The 16,432-nt window shown below is 40.3% G+C and overlaps 1 protein-coding gene across 2 annotated transcripts in view; it reads right to left on the bottom strand.

Annotated features, from left to right (window-relative positions):
• PTN (pleiotrophin) overlaps positions 1-16,432 on the bottom strand; it is a 95,793-nt gene that overhangs the window by 15,550 nt on the left and 63,811 nt on the right. For both annotated transcript variants that reach the window (XM_024741649.1, XM_024741650.1), the window contains exons 2-4: positions 5,324-5,439; positions 4,261-4,434; positions 1,928-2,089 (exon numbers count right to left, since the gene is read on the bottom strand). In XM_024741649.1, coding sequence (XP_024597417.1) covers positions 1,928-2,089; positions 4,261-4,434; positions 5,324-5,438 — 451 coding nt within the window. In that variant the 5' untranslated portion in view covers position 5,439. The remainder of the gene's footprint in view (positions 1-1,927; positions 2,090-4,260; positions 4,435-5,323; positions 5,440-16,432) is intronic.

The following is a 16,432-nucleotide window of genomic DNA, read 5'->3' as shown; positions in this document are numbered from 1 at the left end:
ACTTTGGGGACTATCTCACTGAATAGATAAGGCCACTGATTTCCATTAGATCTGTGTAGTTGTCTCCAGATGAGTGACATTTGTACAGTTGGCACACGAACTCAGTGCCCTGACCCTAGCTCCACGTCATGCCTTCCAGATATGCACTACAGTCAGCAGAGGCTTCCCTGCTCTGGAAAGAGCAGCCTGAATCCTAGACATTCACCTACAGGTCCACCCTGCTTCTAGCCATCCTGAAGCGGGAGGTAACCATTTCTATGGACCACCTCATCAGAGGCTAAAAGAGTGAGGCCTGTGAAAGGGGTCCTTCCTGACCATCAGTGGCAAGTCAGCCAATCCCTCCCCAGTTTCTGGGGATATTCTTATATTCATTTATTATGGATTTCATTTTTCTGAGTTTCTCCTTATAATTAATCTAGCCCGTATGAATTTTCAGGTCCATTTTAGAATCAAAAATGAGCAAAGGCCAAGGAGATATTTTAATGCAGAGTTCACTGAGGCCCACTGTATTCAGTTGCTAGGGCTGCCATACGCCGAACCAAAAAGTGCGTGGCTTAAATAATAGAAATTGATTTTCTCACAGTTCTGGAGGCCAGAAGTCCAAAATGGAGATGTCAGCAGGGCTGATTTCTTCTGAGGCCTTGCTCACTGGCTTGTAGATGGCTGTCTTCTCCCTGTGTCTTCACATGGTCTTCCTTGTGTGTCCGTCTGTGTCCTAATCTCCTCTTCTTATATGCCAGTCATATTGGAATAGGTCCACCCATATGACTTCATTTAACTCTGATCTCTTCTTTAAAGGCTCTCTCTCCACATACAGTCACATTCTGAGGTGCTGTGGGTTAGGACTTAAGCATTTGAATTTTGGGGGAAATAACTCAGCCCATACAACAATGAAATAAAAGAGTTTAACACCTCTTTGTCTTCCCTCAGCTGGGATTCTATTTGTATGAAACCATGGCCGTGATATTTGGTTTGGTTTACTTTCTCCAGCATGAGAGCAGAGTCTGACTTTCTGGGAATGGATAGAAAGATAGCTCTACGTAATTCTGAAATTCCATGATAAATGTAGTTGGTAAGCTAATCTAACTAAACAAATATAAAGGCTCTGAAAAAAATATTAGAAATACAGAACCTATCAAGTTATGTGGTAGAAAAAGGAAAAATATAAAATAATTTAACTGATTTCATGAAAACTATATATGTTGATAATCTAGGAGAGACTTGATTTTTAATTTTCAGCCTCTTGATCTTTCTAAGTTTGTCCATACTTGTCAGGATGTAGTCCTGATTTAGGGCTTGAAATATATAGTCACCATGCAGCTGTCTTAATTGGCCTGTTTTGCTAAGTTGTTTATTTGTGCGAGGAGACTGTTCCTACCCCCCCATCTGTGCAGAGGACTTCAATTTGAATTCATCAGTTGCCTGCTGAAAAGTACTTGTACGATGCTCAATATATGAGCCTTTCTCAGTCCCTTTCTAAAGGTAATTCACCCAAGATTTCCTTCTGGAAAATTTGAGTTTGCACATCTGAAGATCCTGCCTGAGTCCGTCAATCCACTCAGATTAAAATTATGGTTCAGGGGCTTCCCTGGTGGCGCAGTGGTTGAGAATCTGCCTGCTAATGCAGGGGACACGGGTTCGAGCCCTGGTCTGGGAGGATCCCACATGCCGCGGAGCAACTAGGCCCGTGAGCCACAAGTACTGAGCCTGCGCGTCTGGAGCCTGTGCTCCGCAACAAGAGAGGCCGCGATAGTGAGGCCCGCGAACCGCGATGAAGAGTGGCCCCTGCTTGCCACAACTCGAGAAAGCCCTCGCACAGAAACGAAGACCCAACACAGCAAAAACAAATTAATTAATTAATAAAGTCCTACCCCCAACATCTTCTTTAAAAAAAAAAAAAAATTATGGTTCAAAGGCAGGAACCTACCTTGAGGTTTGGGCTTAGTCAGTTTGCCACAGGGCTTGGAGATGGTGACTGTCTTCTGACAGTCAGCGTTGTGGAGGGCTCGCTTCAGGCTTCCAGTTCTGGTCTTCAAGGCCGTGTTCAGGTCACATTCTCCCCAGGCCTGGAACTGGTATTTGCACTCCGCTAGAGGCAGGGTAGGACCAAACAGAAATCTGTGAGTTCCTCTTGGAGTGCCATGAAAATAGACACTTTTGTTAACTTTTTGTAGTGAGGTAAGTGTAGGTTCACATGCAAGAAATAATACAGAGAGATCCCATATACCCTGCACCCCGTTTCCCTCAGTGGTGATATCCTGCATAGCTATAGTCCAATAGCGCCACCAGGAAATTGACGTGGACACAGTCCATAGATGTTATTTAGGTTTCCCCAGTTTCACCTGCACTCATTGGTGTATATGTACGTGTGCACATTTAATCCTCTGTGGCTTTATCACATGTGTAGGTAAGAGTGAGTACCCCCACCGTTAGTATTCAAACAACTTCTAACACAAGGGTCCCTCGGGTTATCCTTTTACAGTCAGGACTTAGTTTCCTTCTTCCTTTCCTACCTCCTTAACCCTTGGCAATTACTAATCTGTTCTCCACCTCTGTAACTGTGTCATTTTACGAATGTTATATAAACGGAATCATACAGTATGTAATCTTTTGAGACTGGCTTGTTTTGCTCAGCAAAATTTCCTGAAGGTCCATCCAAGTTGTATTAATCAATAGTCTGTCTGTTCCTTTGTTGAGGAATCCTCCATGGTATGGATGTACCCCAGTTTGTTTAACCATTCACCAGCTGAAAGATTATCTGGGTCATTCCCAACTTTTGGTAACCGCTAAAGCTGCTATATACATTCATGTATAGGTTTTTATAAGAACATAAATTTCCATTTCTCTAGGATAAATGCCTAAGGGTGAAACCACTGCATTGTATGGTAAACACAAGTTCAGTTTTGTGAAAAACTGCCATACTCTTTGCCAGTGTGGCTCTATGATTCTGTCTTCCCATCACCAATGTATGAGTGATCTAGTTTCTCTGCATCCTCGCTAGCAATTGAGGTTATTTCTAATTTTAGCCGTTCTGATAGGTGTGTAGTATATAGTGATGTCTCTTGGTTTTCATTTGTATTTTCCTAATGGAGAAAAGATGGTGAACATCTTTTCAGGTGTTTATTTGCCACCTATATATCCTCTTCAGTAAAATGTTTGTTCATGTCTTTTGCCCACTTTCTAATTGGATTGTTAGTTTTGAGAGCTCTTTATATATTCTAGGTATAAGACCTTTAAGACACACTTTTTAGGACATTTTGCATGTAGTTCTTTAGGGTACCCGTATAGAATTTAAGATCAAATGTACCTGAATTTCACCATGCCTTTATAGAATTTACCTCCATTCATAAAAAGTTATAACCCCAAAGGCTGTAGAGAATGAAAAAGATATAGTGCGTATATTCACTATCCTTCTCCATTGATCAATAGGCCAAAGCACATTTCTGTAAACCAGTGAGAATATTTGGGGCATTGTGTCCCACTATGGCTGAGAAAGACAAAGAATCTAGAATGTGAAAAAACAGGCGATTTGGGTGTTCAGTGGTGGGTTTAAAGTTGGAAGTGTGAAAGATTCCTTCTCAAATGAGGAGATGAGGTCAGCATGAAACTGGCAATAGTCAGTGAGAGAAAATCTGTGAAAAGTGGCTCATAGTAGCCCTGCTGGATCTGGTAAGTAAATCTATGAAACAGTGTGGAGAGTGGGGAGGGAAAAAAAAGAGAGAGAGGGCCTGGAAATAACAGAAAGAGACCTGGAGGAGGAGGAGAATAAGTAAGAAAAGAGGAAGGGAAGATCAAAGGAATCTAGAAATAGAAGAAGGAAAGACAACACTGCTAGGAGGGATCAAGGGCATATTTTCTGTCCATTTTGGTAAGACAGTGGCCTCAGTCAGGGACTATTCTGACACGCCCACCGAAAGGAAACATGCAGCGATATCTGGAGATATTTTCAGTTGGTGCAGTTGGTGAGGTGGGGAGCACCACAAGAAACTAGTGGGTAGAAGTCAGAGATGCAGTTAATTATCCTACAATGCACAGGACAGCCCTCCCTCCAGGACAAAAAACTGTCTGGCCCCAAATTCTGGTAGAATTGAAAATGAGGGACCTGGGGTTAGGCAAGATGCTTGGTTATTTTGCATCTGATAAAATAAACTTGTTAAAATAATAAATAGAGTCAACCTCAAAAAGATGCCTGATGGAAGAATGACAGAATTATCTCAGGGTGGACAACTAAATCAATAGGACAGAAGGGGTGGGATTTACCTCCAAATTGCTTTTTCCAGTTGCAGGGGATCTTACATCTCTGGGTCTTCATGGTTTGTTTACACTCAGCTCCGGTCCGGGTGCCCTCCCGGGTGCCCAGCCCACAGTCCCCACTGGTGGGCACACACACACTCCACTGCCATTCTCCACAGTCGGACTTCTTCACTTTCTTTTCTGAAAGGGCGGAAGGAAAAACAATCAACGTCCAGAAAACTCTTTAACTGCTAGATATAACCAAGTTAATTCCTGAGCTCCATAACTGCATGGTTGTGCTTTTAACCTCTATCTTCAGTGTCCAGTAAAGAGTAGGAACTCGATAGGTGTTAGCTGAATGGTTGAATCAACCAATGACCAAGAGAATGGAGAAAGAAACCTAAGGAGCTAGAACTAATATTCATTTAACTCTTACTATGTGCCAGGGACTGTGCTAAGTGATTTACTGACATCTTTTAGAAGTAAACATTTCTGAAAAAGAGAAGACGATCAAAGTCAGTTAAACCTAAAAAATGAGAAAATATTCTTTGAGAAGTAACAGTTGTCAGATTAGCCATTTCAATGCATGTCAATGTCCCTTTCTCTGTCTTATAGATGGAATAGCATAAATTAAATGTGATGGACCACAGATGTAATAGACTGTCAGCTCCACAGCCTCCTTATGACATTGCGAGTGACACAGAAAAGGTGCTTTATCCTCTCTAAGGTTCAGTTTCCTCCTTTGTAAGTATGAGATAAAACAAAACTTGCTTGCAGGACTCTTTTTGAGGAAGAGTGTCAACATAAGTAAAACACTTGATTGCTGGTCAATTTTCTGTATGTTGTAGCTGTTAATATGATCATTATTATTTCAGTCAATAGTTAATGATCACCGCCTATACTTCAGGACTTAGAGTGTGGGGTGGAATCAGAGGGGATGTCACTTAGGTTCCTTTAAATACTTGGAAGGAAGGAAGGGAGAAGAAAGAAAAGGAGGGAGGGAGGGAAGGAGGAAAGACAAAAATCAGGTAGTTGGATTAGATGGATGTGAATCAGTGAAGAGTTTTGTGTTCATAACCATGTTGCTTACCTGGTTTCTCTTTCTTTCCTGCTTCAGCAGTATCCACAGCTGCTAAAATGAAGATAAATGCCAGGAAGGCAGCTGCAAATTTCCGACGCTGCTGCAGGTACTGTTGAGTCTGCATTCTAGGAACAAACAGAGAGACAGAAGAAGGTGGTGTCAACCGAAGTAACTATAGTCATCCTTATAACTCCCGACAATTCGCAAAAACAGCCATGGTGTTGTAGCCCACGTGGATACTCTGAATGGACACAATGAATGGATTACCTGTGCAAGTATGTTCGCTGTTACCTTCAGAGGCATCAGTGATGACCAACATCTCAGATTTTTTATCGTTTCCATCATCATGACTATCTTATCATCATAGTTCTATTATTCATTGGTCCACTGAAGAGTAAAGCCCAAAACAGAAGAAGAGCTAGCACACCTTTGATCTATCGCAAAAACACTTCTAAACTCACATGTGCTGAAAATCCACTAAATTCTAGGACGGAATGAAGAGCTTACACTTACTCATCATTTGAAATTCTCCACATTTGATATGAATAAAAATCCCAGGATAACATTATGAAGACTCCCTTAGAACTTAAAGTCATTTGTGACAGCCTAGTGGCAGTATGATTGCCTTGCTAAGCAAACTTGGGAAGTCTCAGTTCAAGCCCCAGGACAGCCCACTTCTTGAAGCTACACCAACTCACTGGCCGCAGCAACTCACCTGGCAGTCATTTATCTCTATCTGGTATGTTCATGGTGTTTTATACTTCATATAAAAATGACAGTAATAACATATGGTCATTAACTCTGAGAATTTTTCTTCCAGAAGTATAGATCGTATAGACTGTTTAGATAATTTTACATTCTCATGAATGTAAACAATAAAACGTCACACATATAAGGGATTGAGATCACCCTATTATGCAATTTGCTTTTCCTCATTCAAACACATCTATGAAATGATGTCCTTGTCCGTGAATTTTTCCCCCTTTCTGTGACATTGGAAATGCTATCCCTTATTAGTGTTTTTTTAATTGATGACTCTAGATTCCATTGTATGGATGAAGCATATTTCATCTATCAGTTAAAGTTAGTATTTTGGTCGTTTGGTCCTTTCAATGAATCTTACATCCTACACAGCTACTCAGCATCTCCATTACTTTCTAAAATCTAAAATTAGGTGTTTTGTTCTTCCTCTTAATGCTAAATTTTTATAACTATACTTCACTGATGGTCAGACAGAAGAGTTCCTACTGATGCTGAGACTTTTCCTATGACTCTCATTGGACATGAACTATATGAGAAGCCAATCTGGATGTACTGGTTGGCAAGCCTTCTCAGAGTTGAGTACCCTGGTGCATCTACACTACTATACATATATCACTTAGCCATGCATCATTTACAATTATTAGGTGCAATGTGAACCAAGGTGAAGGTCTTCTGTTGTTTTCTCCAAAGGCTGTCCAAGAACATACTCTCAGTGACTAACCACTTTGGTGGCAGAAACTTTTCATCTGAACTTTCTTAAAGGGTAAGTTAACTTTTAAATTCAGAACTTTAAAATTTTAATGTATTTCTTTCCAAGTTGGAATACACCTTTATGTTTCACAATTACCTTTGAATACCTGAAATATTTAGATTGTGAATTAGATGAGAATTCAGAAATTTCCATCATGAAAGCACAGCTCTTGAGAGAACTTTCTTACCAAGCAATGGAGAGATGCTTGCAGAGCCTTGTAAAGAAATGTCACTGAGGAAACATGGCCACTTGGCAGAAACAGAAAGAACTCTTCCATAAATAACACACACACACAGAGTTATTAATAGAAAGGTGCTACTGCTGGCTATTTTAACCTCAGCATTTCTAGTTTGACATTGCTAAGTTCTTACTTTTATAATTATTTCCAAAAAGCTTTCTCTCAATCAAGTTAAATTCACTTAATTTCAAGAAAAAAAAAAATCCCACATGGGCCAGAATTTCCTGACCAAAAATTTCTTTTGAGTCATAGAATGGTCTATTAAACAAGTGATCTTAACTATATAGTGGGAGCAGAGAGGAAGGAAGGAGAGAGGAATTGGGATGAGAGTTGGTAGAACGGAAGTGCACTCTAGTCTATGTTATTTCTCCTATTGATTCAGAAAAATTTGGAATCGTAATTAGTGGGCAAGCGGTTAATTTCAGCTTTTAGATGTTCTAAAGAAAAATGCATGCAATTCCATGTGTACAGGGAAAACGTGTAAAGTGTGTGATCAGCAATAGGTGTGAGTTGGAGAATCTTCTCAACCTCTTTTCCCTTCCCTCCTGTTTTGCCTACCATTCTGTTTAAGCCTCTATTTTGATAGCTTAAGATTTTTTTGGGTAGAGCAAATGAAAAAATGGTTATTTAAAAGGAGAGAGTAAGGGAGTTTAGAAAAGAGATGACTCAAATTATCCAAAAGCCCAAGTAGCATGCTGGTGCCTTGGTACTGTGGTAAAAACTTGGGTAATTAAACATGTGTAGATAACAGTTTCCCTTGCTTGTAGCATTTGCATAGTTGATTGTTTATTTGTCCTTAGCATCAAACAAAGGCAAAAGCATCTGTATATGGTTTAACCCTGCCTGCTATCCAACAGTTGCTAGATGAGCATGGAGGCAAGAACATTGACCTTAAGGAAGTGGTCGGGATCATGACTTATTTTTCACACGGAGGGAAATAAAACAGTGGCAGAATAAGCCTTGCTAAGTCAGCTCAGTTCTTTTGAATAATTTACTTATTTTCACCCCCTCCTACTGCCATCTTGTGTTGTACTTGCTCTGACAGATTGAATTTCATAGGGTTTAACGGTTAAGTTGAAGACTACCCTAGATGTCTGTTGTCTGGAAATTATTGTTGAGTTCTCTCAATCACTAAGTATGAAGTTCAGAGTTTCCCCTGAGTTGGTTTCTGAAACCAACTCAGGGGAAAAGTGTTAATTTATTAAGTCCTGGACACTTCTATGGAGAAATCGCTGATGAAAAGGAAAAGAGAGCTCTCCTTTCCTTTAGCATTTTAATAGGATCTAGAATTTTTAAAGATGATGAACATCTCGTGTAAACACAAAACAAGAATGCTGGAATCTGTCTCTTAGTGATCTGTTTGGAATGACTAATATAGGATGTGAGGCAGAAGCTTTGGCTTAAACTTCAGCTCCACCATATAATTTCTGGAATGTTCTTGGGCAAATCACAACCATTTGAACCGCTGTTTTGACATCTACAAAGTGGGTCTGATTATAACAACAACTTGAGAGGTTTATTGTGAAAATGCCATGACACAGAGCTAACCCAGAATATCAAGAAATATATTATTAGTTGTTGAATAAAGTTAATTCACCCCTACACTCGTATTACTTACTAAAAGGAAGTACTTCTTTTTATTAAGACATAACAAGCATGACACTTTAAGCCGTCTAATATCTAAAATCAAAAGATAAAAATTTTTAAAAACAAAAAAGGAGACAGAGATATGATTTAATGCCAACTAAAGATTTGTTCAGCTTTCTAAGGATACAAATTTGTTCAGCCTTTTGGCTTCTTAAAAAGTTAAAATAAACTCAAGGACCTTCATGCCCAGTATTTCTTTGGAGTTCGCTGAAGTAAAGAGACTCCATGTTGAGAATTAGGGAAACTTGATGTAATTTAACGTGTATGAAATGAAAAAAAAAATCTAACTTTGCAACTGCATTTTATGCCTCTTGTGTGGTGAAACTATTCTACTGCCCTCTTTATTTCAAGTACCTAGGATAGGGACCCAGCACTTAGTTGCCACTCAGTAAAATTTTTGCCAGCAAAAATTATCGCCAAAACATGGTATCAAACAGAGGAATTAATATTCATGCTAAAATGATGTCTCAGCCCTTTGTCTATACCATGGGATATAAAATTCACTGAAGAAATTGGGCTGAAAACAACCAGAATCTAAAGCAGTTTCATACATACAGGAATGGTCAGTGAATGATTTGCAATGCTTCTGCATCATATATTACACATCATCAGACTTTTCTAGATATTTTGTGATCTACCTGCCTAAATTTCTGTGAAAAAGTATTTTTTTTCCTTTTTATAGGTCACTTTTCTTTATTTTCACCAACTCTTCTTCAAGTTGTAATCCTCATATTATTTTCAAATGGTTTGGTCATTGCCTTAGATTCCTAAAGTCTCATATAAATAGCCATTATGTTTACAATGGAATCTTTTGCTAAATCAGACCTTCACTTTGACCTTGTTAAGCTTATTTAAACACTAAGCCTTGAAAAGAATGTGTCCCAAGCACGTGTGTGCATGATGACCTCAGGTACACTCTACTCACACCCCAGAAATGAGTCCAACAGTGTTCCATCTTTGATTTTAACTAAGTGCATTATCAATTAGATGGATAAAGAAAGACATTCACTTAATTTTGTACAACTCAATAAAAACAGGCAACTTTAAGGCTGAAATATTTTCATGGCATGGTGGCACCTACTGGAAAAATGTGATATTTTAAGACATCTTCTTTAGACATCTATTCACTGATTTTTAGAGCACCTACTAAGGGCCAGGTGTATGCTGGGCATGGGAACATGATAAAAGAATATGATTCAGCCCTCCCCCTAAAGGAGTTCTGTCTAACTGGGAGAAAAGGGAGAGAAATGATTCACTATGGTAAACATCATTAAAAGTTTATACACGTAGTGCTAGCTCAGTACATAGGCTCAAGTGATAATTTTGCTTAGCAAGGTTGAGTGAGGTAGAGGGCTGGGTATATTTTATCTTTTTTTTTTTTTAATAGTTGAAGTCTTCTAAATAAAGAAAAGAGGGAAGGAAGAGAAATTCAGGCAGAAAGGACCAAATAAGTGAATATGTGGAGATGATGTTTATAATACATTCAGTGACAGAATGTGATTAGAATAGAGTGTACAGTAGTAAATAACAGTGGGTGGACCTCAAAAGGAGAAAGATAAAATGAGTTAATCCTGGGAGCTGTGAGGGAGGAAGATAGAGTTATTAACTGGTCTGGAGAAGTGAAACAAGGGAAGGTCAGGGAGGGAGGAAAAGGCTGCATGTTGTATAAACGTGACTAAAACCCTAAATTACCACCAGAGGGGCAGCCACCATACTCAACAGTCCATCCAGATATCTTTAATATAGTACATTTGTTACCCTTTTGGCTTTGTTTTTATTTTTGTTTATCAGTTTTGTGGCTGTTCTATGTACTTTGGTTCATTTTGGGGTGTTTATTACCAAAGTATTATGATTGGAGTCAAGAATAAGCTCCAAGACTCAAAAACTTCATACTCAAAAAAAAAAAGTTCATACACACACACATTTAAAAATCCCTTCTGATATTCATTAGAAAAATAAAGTTGGGCTAACGCAGTGATTTTTAGAGCACCGGTGTTTCCAGGAAGAGGTCAAAGGCTGCTGCCAGGCGTTAAAGGATCCTGAAAATGTGTGTAGAAAGCCACCCTTCTGTGCCCATAGCTCCCACCCTTATCTCAGCTTCAGCTGGAGCAGCTCCTCTTTAACTACTTTCCTTAGTGGCTTCCTTGTAAGGTGTCATTTGTCAAGAAAGAAAAATGTATTTAAAAGTGACTGGTCTGGCCAATATCAAGATCTACCCAGTAGGGGATATGATGGTACAAAACAGTATTTTTTCAAAAGGTAGAAATGGGAAAATGTCTCAAGTAGGTGTTGTAAATATGGAATATATTTGAGTATGCAAAATGCCTTGCTCGTGGTAGCAAAAATAGGAATTTTACAAGTGTGTATTCTAACTATTCCATACCTCACATTAAAGTTGGGCGTGATTATGTCCTCTTATCAAAGATCAAACACACAGTATAACAAGTATGACTACAAATATGAGGAAAATATCTCAGAAAATCATAAGGCATTAAAAACAAAATTTTTAATACTGTGGGAAGAGAAGAGCCTTTGGAGTCAGCCAGATTTCTTCCATATAAGCTTCGTCACTTATTATATCTGTGATGTGGACAAAGCAGTCACTCCCTTTTACTCTCAGTATCCTCCTGTAAGAAAATTTAGTTTTATCATGCAGGCTCGTTGTTTGTGTAAAGATCACAATGAGAGGAGACCTTCAAGATGGCGGAGGAGTAAGACGGGGAGATCACCTTCCTCCCCACAAATACATCAGAAATACATCTACATGTGGAACAGCTCCTACAGAACACCTCGTGAATGCTGGCAGAAGACCTCAGACTTCCCAAAAGGCAAGAAACTCCCCCATGTACCTGGGTTGGTCAAAAGGAAAAAGAAAAAACAGAGACAAAAGAATAGGGACGGGGCCTGCACCTCTAGGAGGGAACATGAAGGAGGAAAAGCTTCCACACACTGGTAGCCCCTTCACTGGCAGAGACGGGTGGCGGGGCGGGGGCAAGCTTCGGAGCCACGGAGGGGAGCGCAGCAACAGGGGTGCAGAGGGCAAAGCGGAGAGATTCCCACACAGAGGACCGGTGCCGACCGACACTCACCAGCCCGAGAGGCTTGTCTGCTCACCCGCCCGGGCGGGCGGGGCTGGGAGCTGAGGCTCGGGCTTTGGAGATCGGATCCCAGGGAGAGGACTGGGGTTGGCTGCGTGAACACAGCCTGAAGGGGTTAGTGCTCCACGGCTAGCCGGGAGGGAGTCCGGGAAAAAACCTGGAGCTGCCGAAGAGGCGAGAGGGTTTTTTTCCCTCTTTGTTTCCTGGTGCGCGAAGAGAGGAGATTAAGAGCGCCTCTTAAAGGAGCTCTAGAGACGGGCGCGAGCCGCGGCTAACAGCGCGGACCCCAGAGACGGGCATGAGACGCTAAGGCTGCTGCTGCCGCCACCAAGAAACCTGTGTGCGAGCACAGGTCACTCTCCACACCCCCCTTCCGGGGAGCCTGTGCAGCCCGCCACTGCCAGGGTCCCGTGATCCAGGGACAACTCCCCCGGGAGAACGCACGGAGCGCCTCAGGCTGGTGCAACGTCACGCCGGCCTCTGCCGCCGCAGGCTCGCCCCGCACTCCGTGCCCCTCCCTCCTTGTGGCCTGAGTGAGCCGGAGCCCCCGAATCGGCTGCTCCTTTAACCCCGCCCTGTCTGAGCGAAGAACAGAGCCCTCCGGCGACCTACACGCAGAGGCGGGGCCAAATCCAAAGCAGAAACCTAGGAGCTGTGCGAACAAAGAAGAGAAAGGGAAATCTCTCCCAGCAGCCTCAGGAGCAGCGGATTAAATCTCCACAATCAACTTGATGTACCTGCATCTGTGGAATACCTGAATAGACAAGGAATCATCCCGAATTAAGGAGGTGGACTTTGGGAGCAACGATATATATATTTTTTTCCTTTTTCTCTTTTTGTGAGTGTGTATCTGTATGCTTCTGTGTGTGATTTTGTCTGTATAGCTTTGCTTTCACCATTTGGCCTAGGGTTCTTTCTTTCCCTTTTTTTAGTATAGTTTTTAGCACTTGTTATCATTGGTGGATTTACTTTTTGATTTGCTTGCTCTCTTCTTTCTTTATTTTTTGTTTATTACTTTTTAAACTTTTATTTTTAATAATTACTTTTTATTCTAATAACTTTATTTTACTTATTTTCTTTCTTTCTTTCTTTTTTTCTCCCTTTTCTTCTGAACCGTGTGTCTGACAGGGTCTTGGTGCTCCGGCTGGGTGTAAGGCCTGTGCCTCTCAGGTGGGAGAGGCGAGTTCAGCACATTGATCCACCAGAGACCTCCCACCTCCACGTAATATCAAATAGCAAAACCTCTTCCACAGATCTCCATCTCAATGCTAAGACCCAGCTCCACTCAACGAGCAGCAAGCTCCAGTGCTGGACACCCCATGCCAAACAACTAGCAAGACAGGAGCACAACCCCACCCATTAGCAGAGAGGCTGCCTAAAATCATACTAAGTTCACAGACACCCCAAAACACACACCCGAACACGGTCCTCCCCACCAGAAAGACAAGATCCAACCTCATCCACCAGAACACAGGCACTACTCCCCTCCACCAGGAAGCCTACAAAACCCACTGAACCAACCTTACACGCTGGGGGCAGACACCAAAAATAAATGGGAACTACGAACGTGCACACTGCAAAAAAGAGACCACAAACACAGTAATTTAAGCAAAATGAGAAGACAGAGAAATACACAGCAGATGAAGGAACAAGGTAAAAACCCACCAGAACAAACAAATGAAGAGGAAATAGGCAGCCTACCTGAAAAAGAATTCAGAGTAATGATAGTAAAGATGATCCAAAATCTTGGAAATAGAATGCAGAAAATTCAAGAAACATTTAACAAGGACGTAGAAGAACTACAGAGCAAACAAACAATGATGAACAACACAATAAATGAAATTAAAAATTCTCTAGAAAGAATCAATAGCAGAATAGCTGAGGCAGAAGAATGGATAACTGACCTGGAAGATAAAATAGTGGAAATAACTACTGCAGAGCAGAATAAAGAAAAAAGAATGAAAAGAATTGAAGACAGTCTCAGAGACCTCTGGAGCAACATTAAACGCACCAACATTCAAATTATAGGGGTCCCAGAAGAAGAAGAGAAAAAGAAAGGGACTGAGAAGATATTTGAAGAGATTATAGTTGAAATTTTCCCTAATATGGGAAAGGAAATAGTGAATCAAGTCCAGGAAGCACAGAGAGTCCCATACAGGATAAATCCAAGGAGAAACATGTCAAGACACATATTAATCAAATGATCAAAAAATGAATACAAAGAAAAGATATTAAAAGCAGCAAGGGAAAAACAACCAATAATATACAAGGGAATACCCATAAGGTTAACAGCTGATCTTTCAGCAGAAACTCTGTAAGCCAGAAGGGAGTGGCAGGACATACTTAAAGTGTTGAAAGGGAAAAGCCTACAACCAAGATTACTCTACCCAGCAAGGATCTCATTCAGATTCCAAAGAAGAATTAAAACCTTTACAGACAAGCAAAAGCTAAGAGAATTCAGCACCACCAAACAAGCTTTACAACAAACACTAAAAGAACTTCTCTGGCAGGAAACACAAGAGAAGGAAAAGACCTACAATAACAAACCCAAACAATTAAGAAAATGGTAATATGAACATACATATCGATAATTACCTTAAATGTAAATGGATTAAATGCTCCAACCAAAAGACATAGACTGGCTGAATGGATACAAAAACAAGACTCATATATATGCCATCTACAAGAGACCCACTTCAGACCTAGGGACACATACAGACTGAAAGTGAGGGGATGGAAAAAGGTATTCCATGCAAATGGAATTCAAAAGAAAGCTGAAGTAACAATTCTCATATCAGACAAAATAGACTTTAAAATAAAGACTATTACAAGAGACAAAGAAGGACACTATGTAATGATCAAGGGATCAATCCAAGAAGATGATAGAACAATTGTAAATATTTATGCACCAAATATAGGAGCACATCAATACATAAGGCAAATGCTAACAGCCATAAAGGGGAAATCAACAGTAACACAATCATAGTAGGGGACGTTAACACCCCACTTTCACCAATGGACAGATCATTCAAAATGAAAATAAATAAGGAAACACAAGATTTCCATGATACATTAAACAAGATGGACTTCATTGATATCTATAGGACATTCCATTCAAAAACAACAGAATACACTTTCTTCTCAAGTGCTTATAGAACATTCTCCAGGATAGATCATATCTTGGGTCACAAATCAAGCCTTGGTAAATATAAGAAAATTGTAATGATATCAAGTATCATTTATGAACCCAACGCTATGAGACTAGATAATCAATTACAGGAAAATATCTGTAAAAAATACAAACACAGGCTTCCCTGGTGGCACAGTGGTTGAGAGTCCGCCTGCCGATGCAGGGGACACGGGTTCGTGCCCCGGTCTGGGAAGATCCCACATGCCGCGGAGCGGCTAGGCCCATGAGCCGTGGCCGCTGAGCCTGCGCATCCGGAGCCTGTGCTCCGCAATGGGAGAGGCCACAACAGTGAGAGGCCCACGTACCGTAAAAAAAAATAAAAATAAAAAATAAACAATACACTACTTAATAACCAAGAGATCACTGTAGATATCAAAGAGGAAATAAAAAAATACCTAGAAACAAATGACAAGGAAAACACGATGGCCCAAAACCTATGGGATGCATCAAAAGGAGTTCTAAGAGGGAAGTTTTTCGCAATACAATCCTACCTCCAGAAACGAGAAACGTCTAAAATAAACAACCTAACCTTACACCTAAAGCAATTGCAGAAGGAAGAATAAAAAGACCCCAAAGTTAGCAGAAGGAAAGAAATCATAAAGATCAGATCAGAATTAATTAGAAAAAAGTGAAGAAAACAATAGCAAAGATCAATAAAACTAAAAGCTGGTTCTTTGAGAAGATAAACAAATTGACAAACCATTAGCTAGATTCATCAAGAAAAAAAGGGAGAAGACTCAAATCAATAGAATTAGAAATGAAAAAGGAGAAGTAACAACTGACACTGCAGAAATACAAAGGATCATGAAAGATTACTACAAGCGACTATATGCCACTAAAATGGACAACCTGGAAAAAATGCACAAATTCTTAGAAAAGCACAAGCTTCCAAGACTAAACCAGGAAGAAATAGGAAATATAAAGAGACCAACCACAAGCATTAACATTGAAACTGTGACTAAAAATCTTTCAACAAACAAAAGCCCAGGGCCAGATGGATTCACAGGTAAATATCTATCTTAGAGAAGAGAAAACACCCCTCCTTCTCAAACTCTTCCAAAATATATCAGAGGGAGGAACACTCCCAAACTCATTCCACGAAGCCACCATCACCCTGATACCAAAACCAGACAAAGATGCTACAAAAAATGAAAACTACAGGCCAATATCACTGATGAACATAGATGCAAAAATCCTCAACAGAATACTAGCAAACAGAATCCAGCAGCACATTAAAAGGATCATACACAATGATCAAGTGGGGTTTATCCCAGGAATGCAAGGATTCTATAATATACGTAAATCATCAATGTGATACACCATATCAACAAATTGAAGGATCAAAACCATATGATCATCTCAATAGATGCAGAGAAAGCTTTCGACAAAATTCAACACCCATTTATGATAAAAACCCTCCAGAAAGTAGGCA

The sequence above is a fragment of the Neophocaena asiaeorientalis genome, unplaced genomic scaffold, assembly GCF_003031525.2.
Source record: "Neophocaena asiaeorientalis asiaeorientalis breed wild unplaced genomic scaffold, Neophocaena_asiaeorientalis_V1.1 scaffold692, whole genome shotgun sequence".
NCBI lineage: Eukaryota > Metazoa > Chordata > Mammalia > Artiodactyla > Phocoenidae > Neophocaena > Neophocaena asiaeorientalis.
This window is presented reverse-complemented; position numbering and strand designations above follow the sequence as displayed.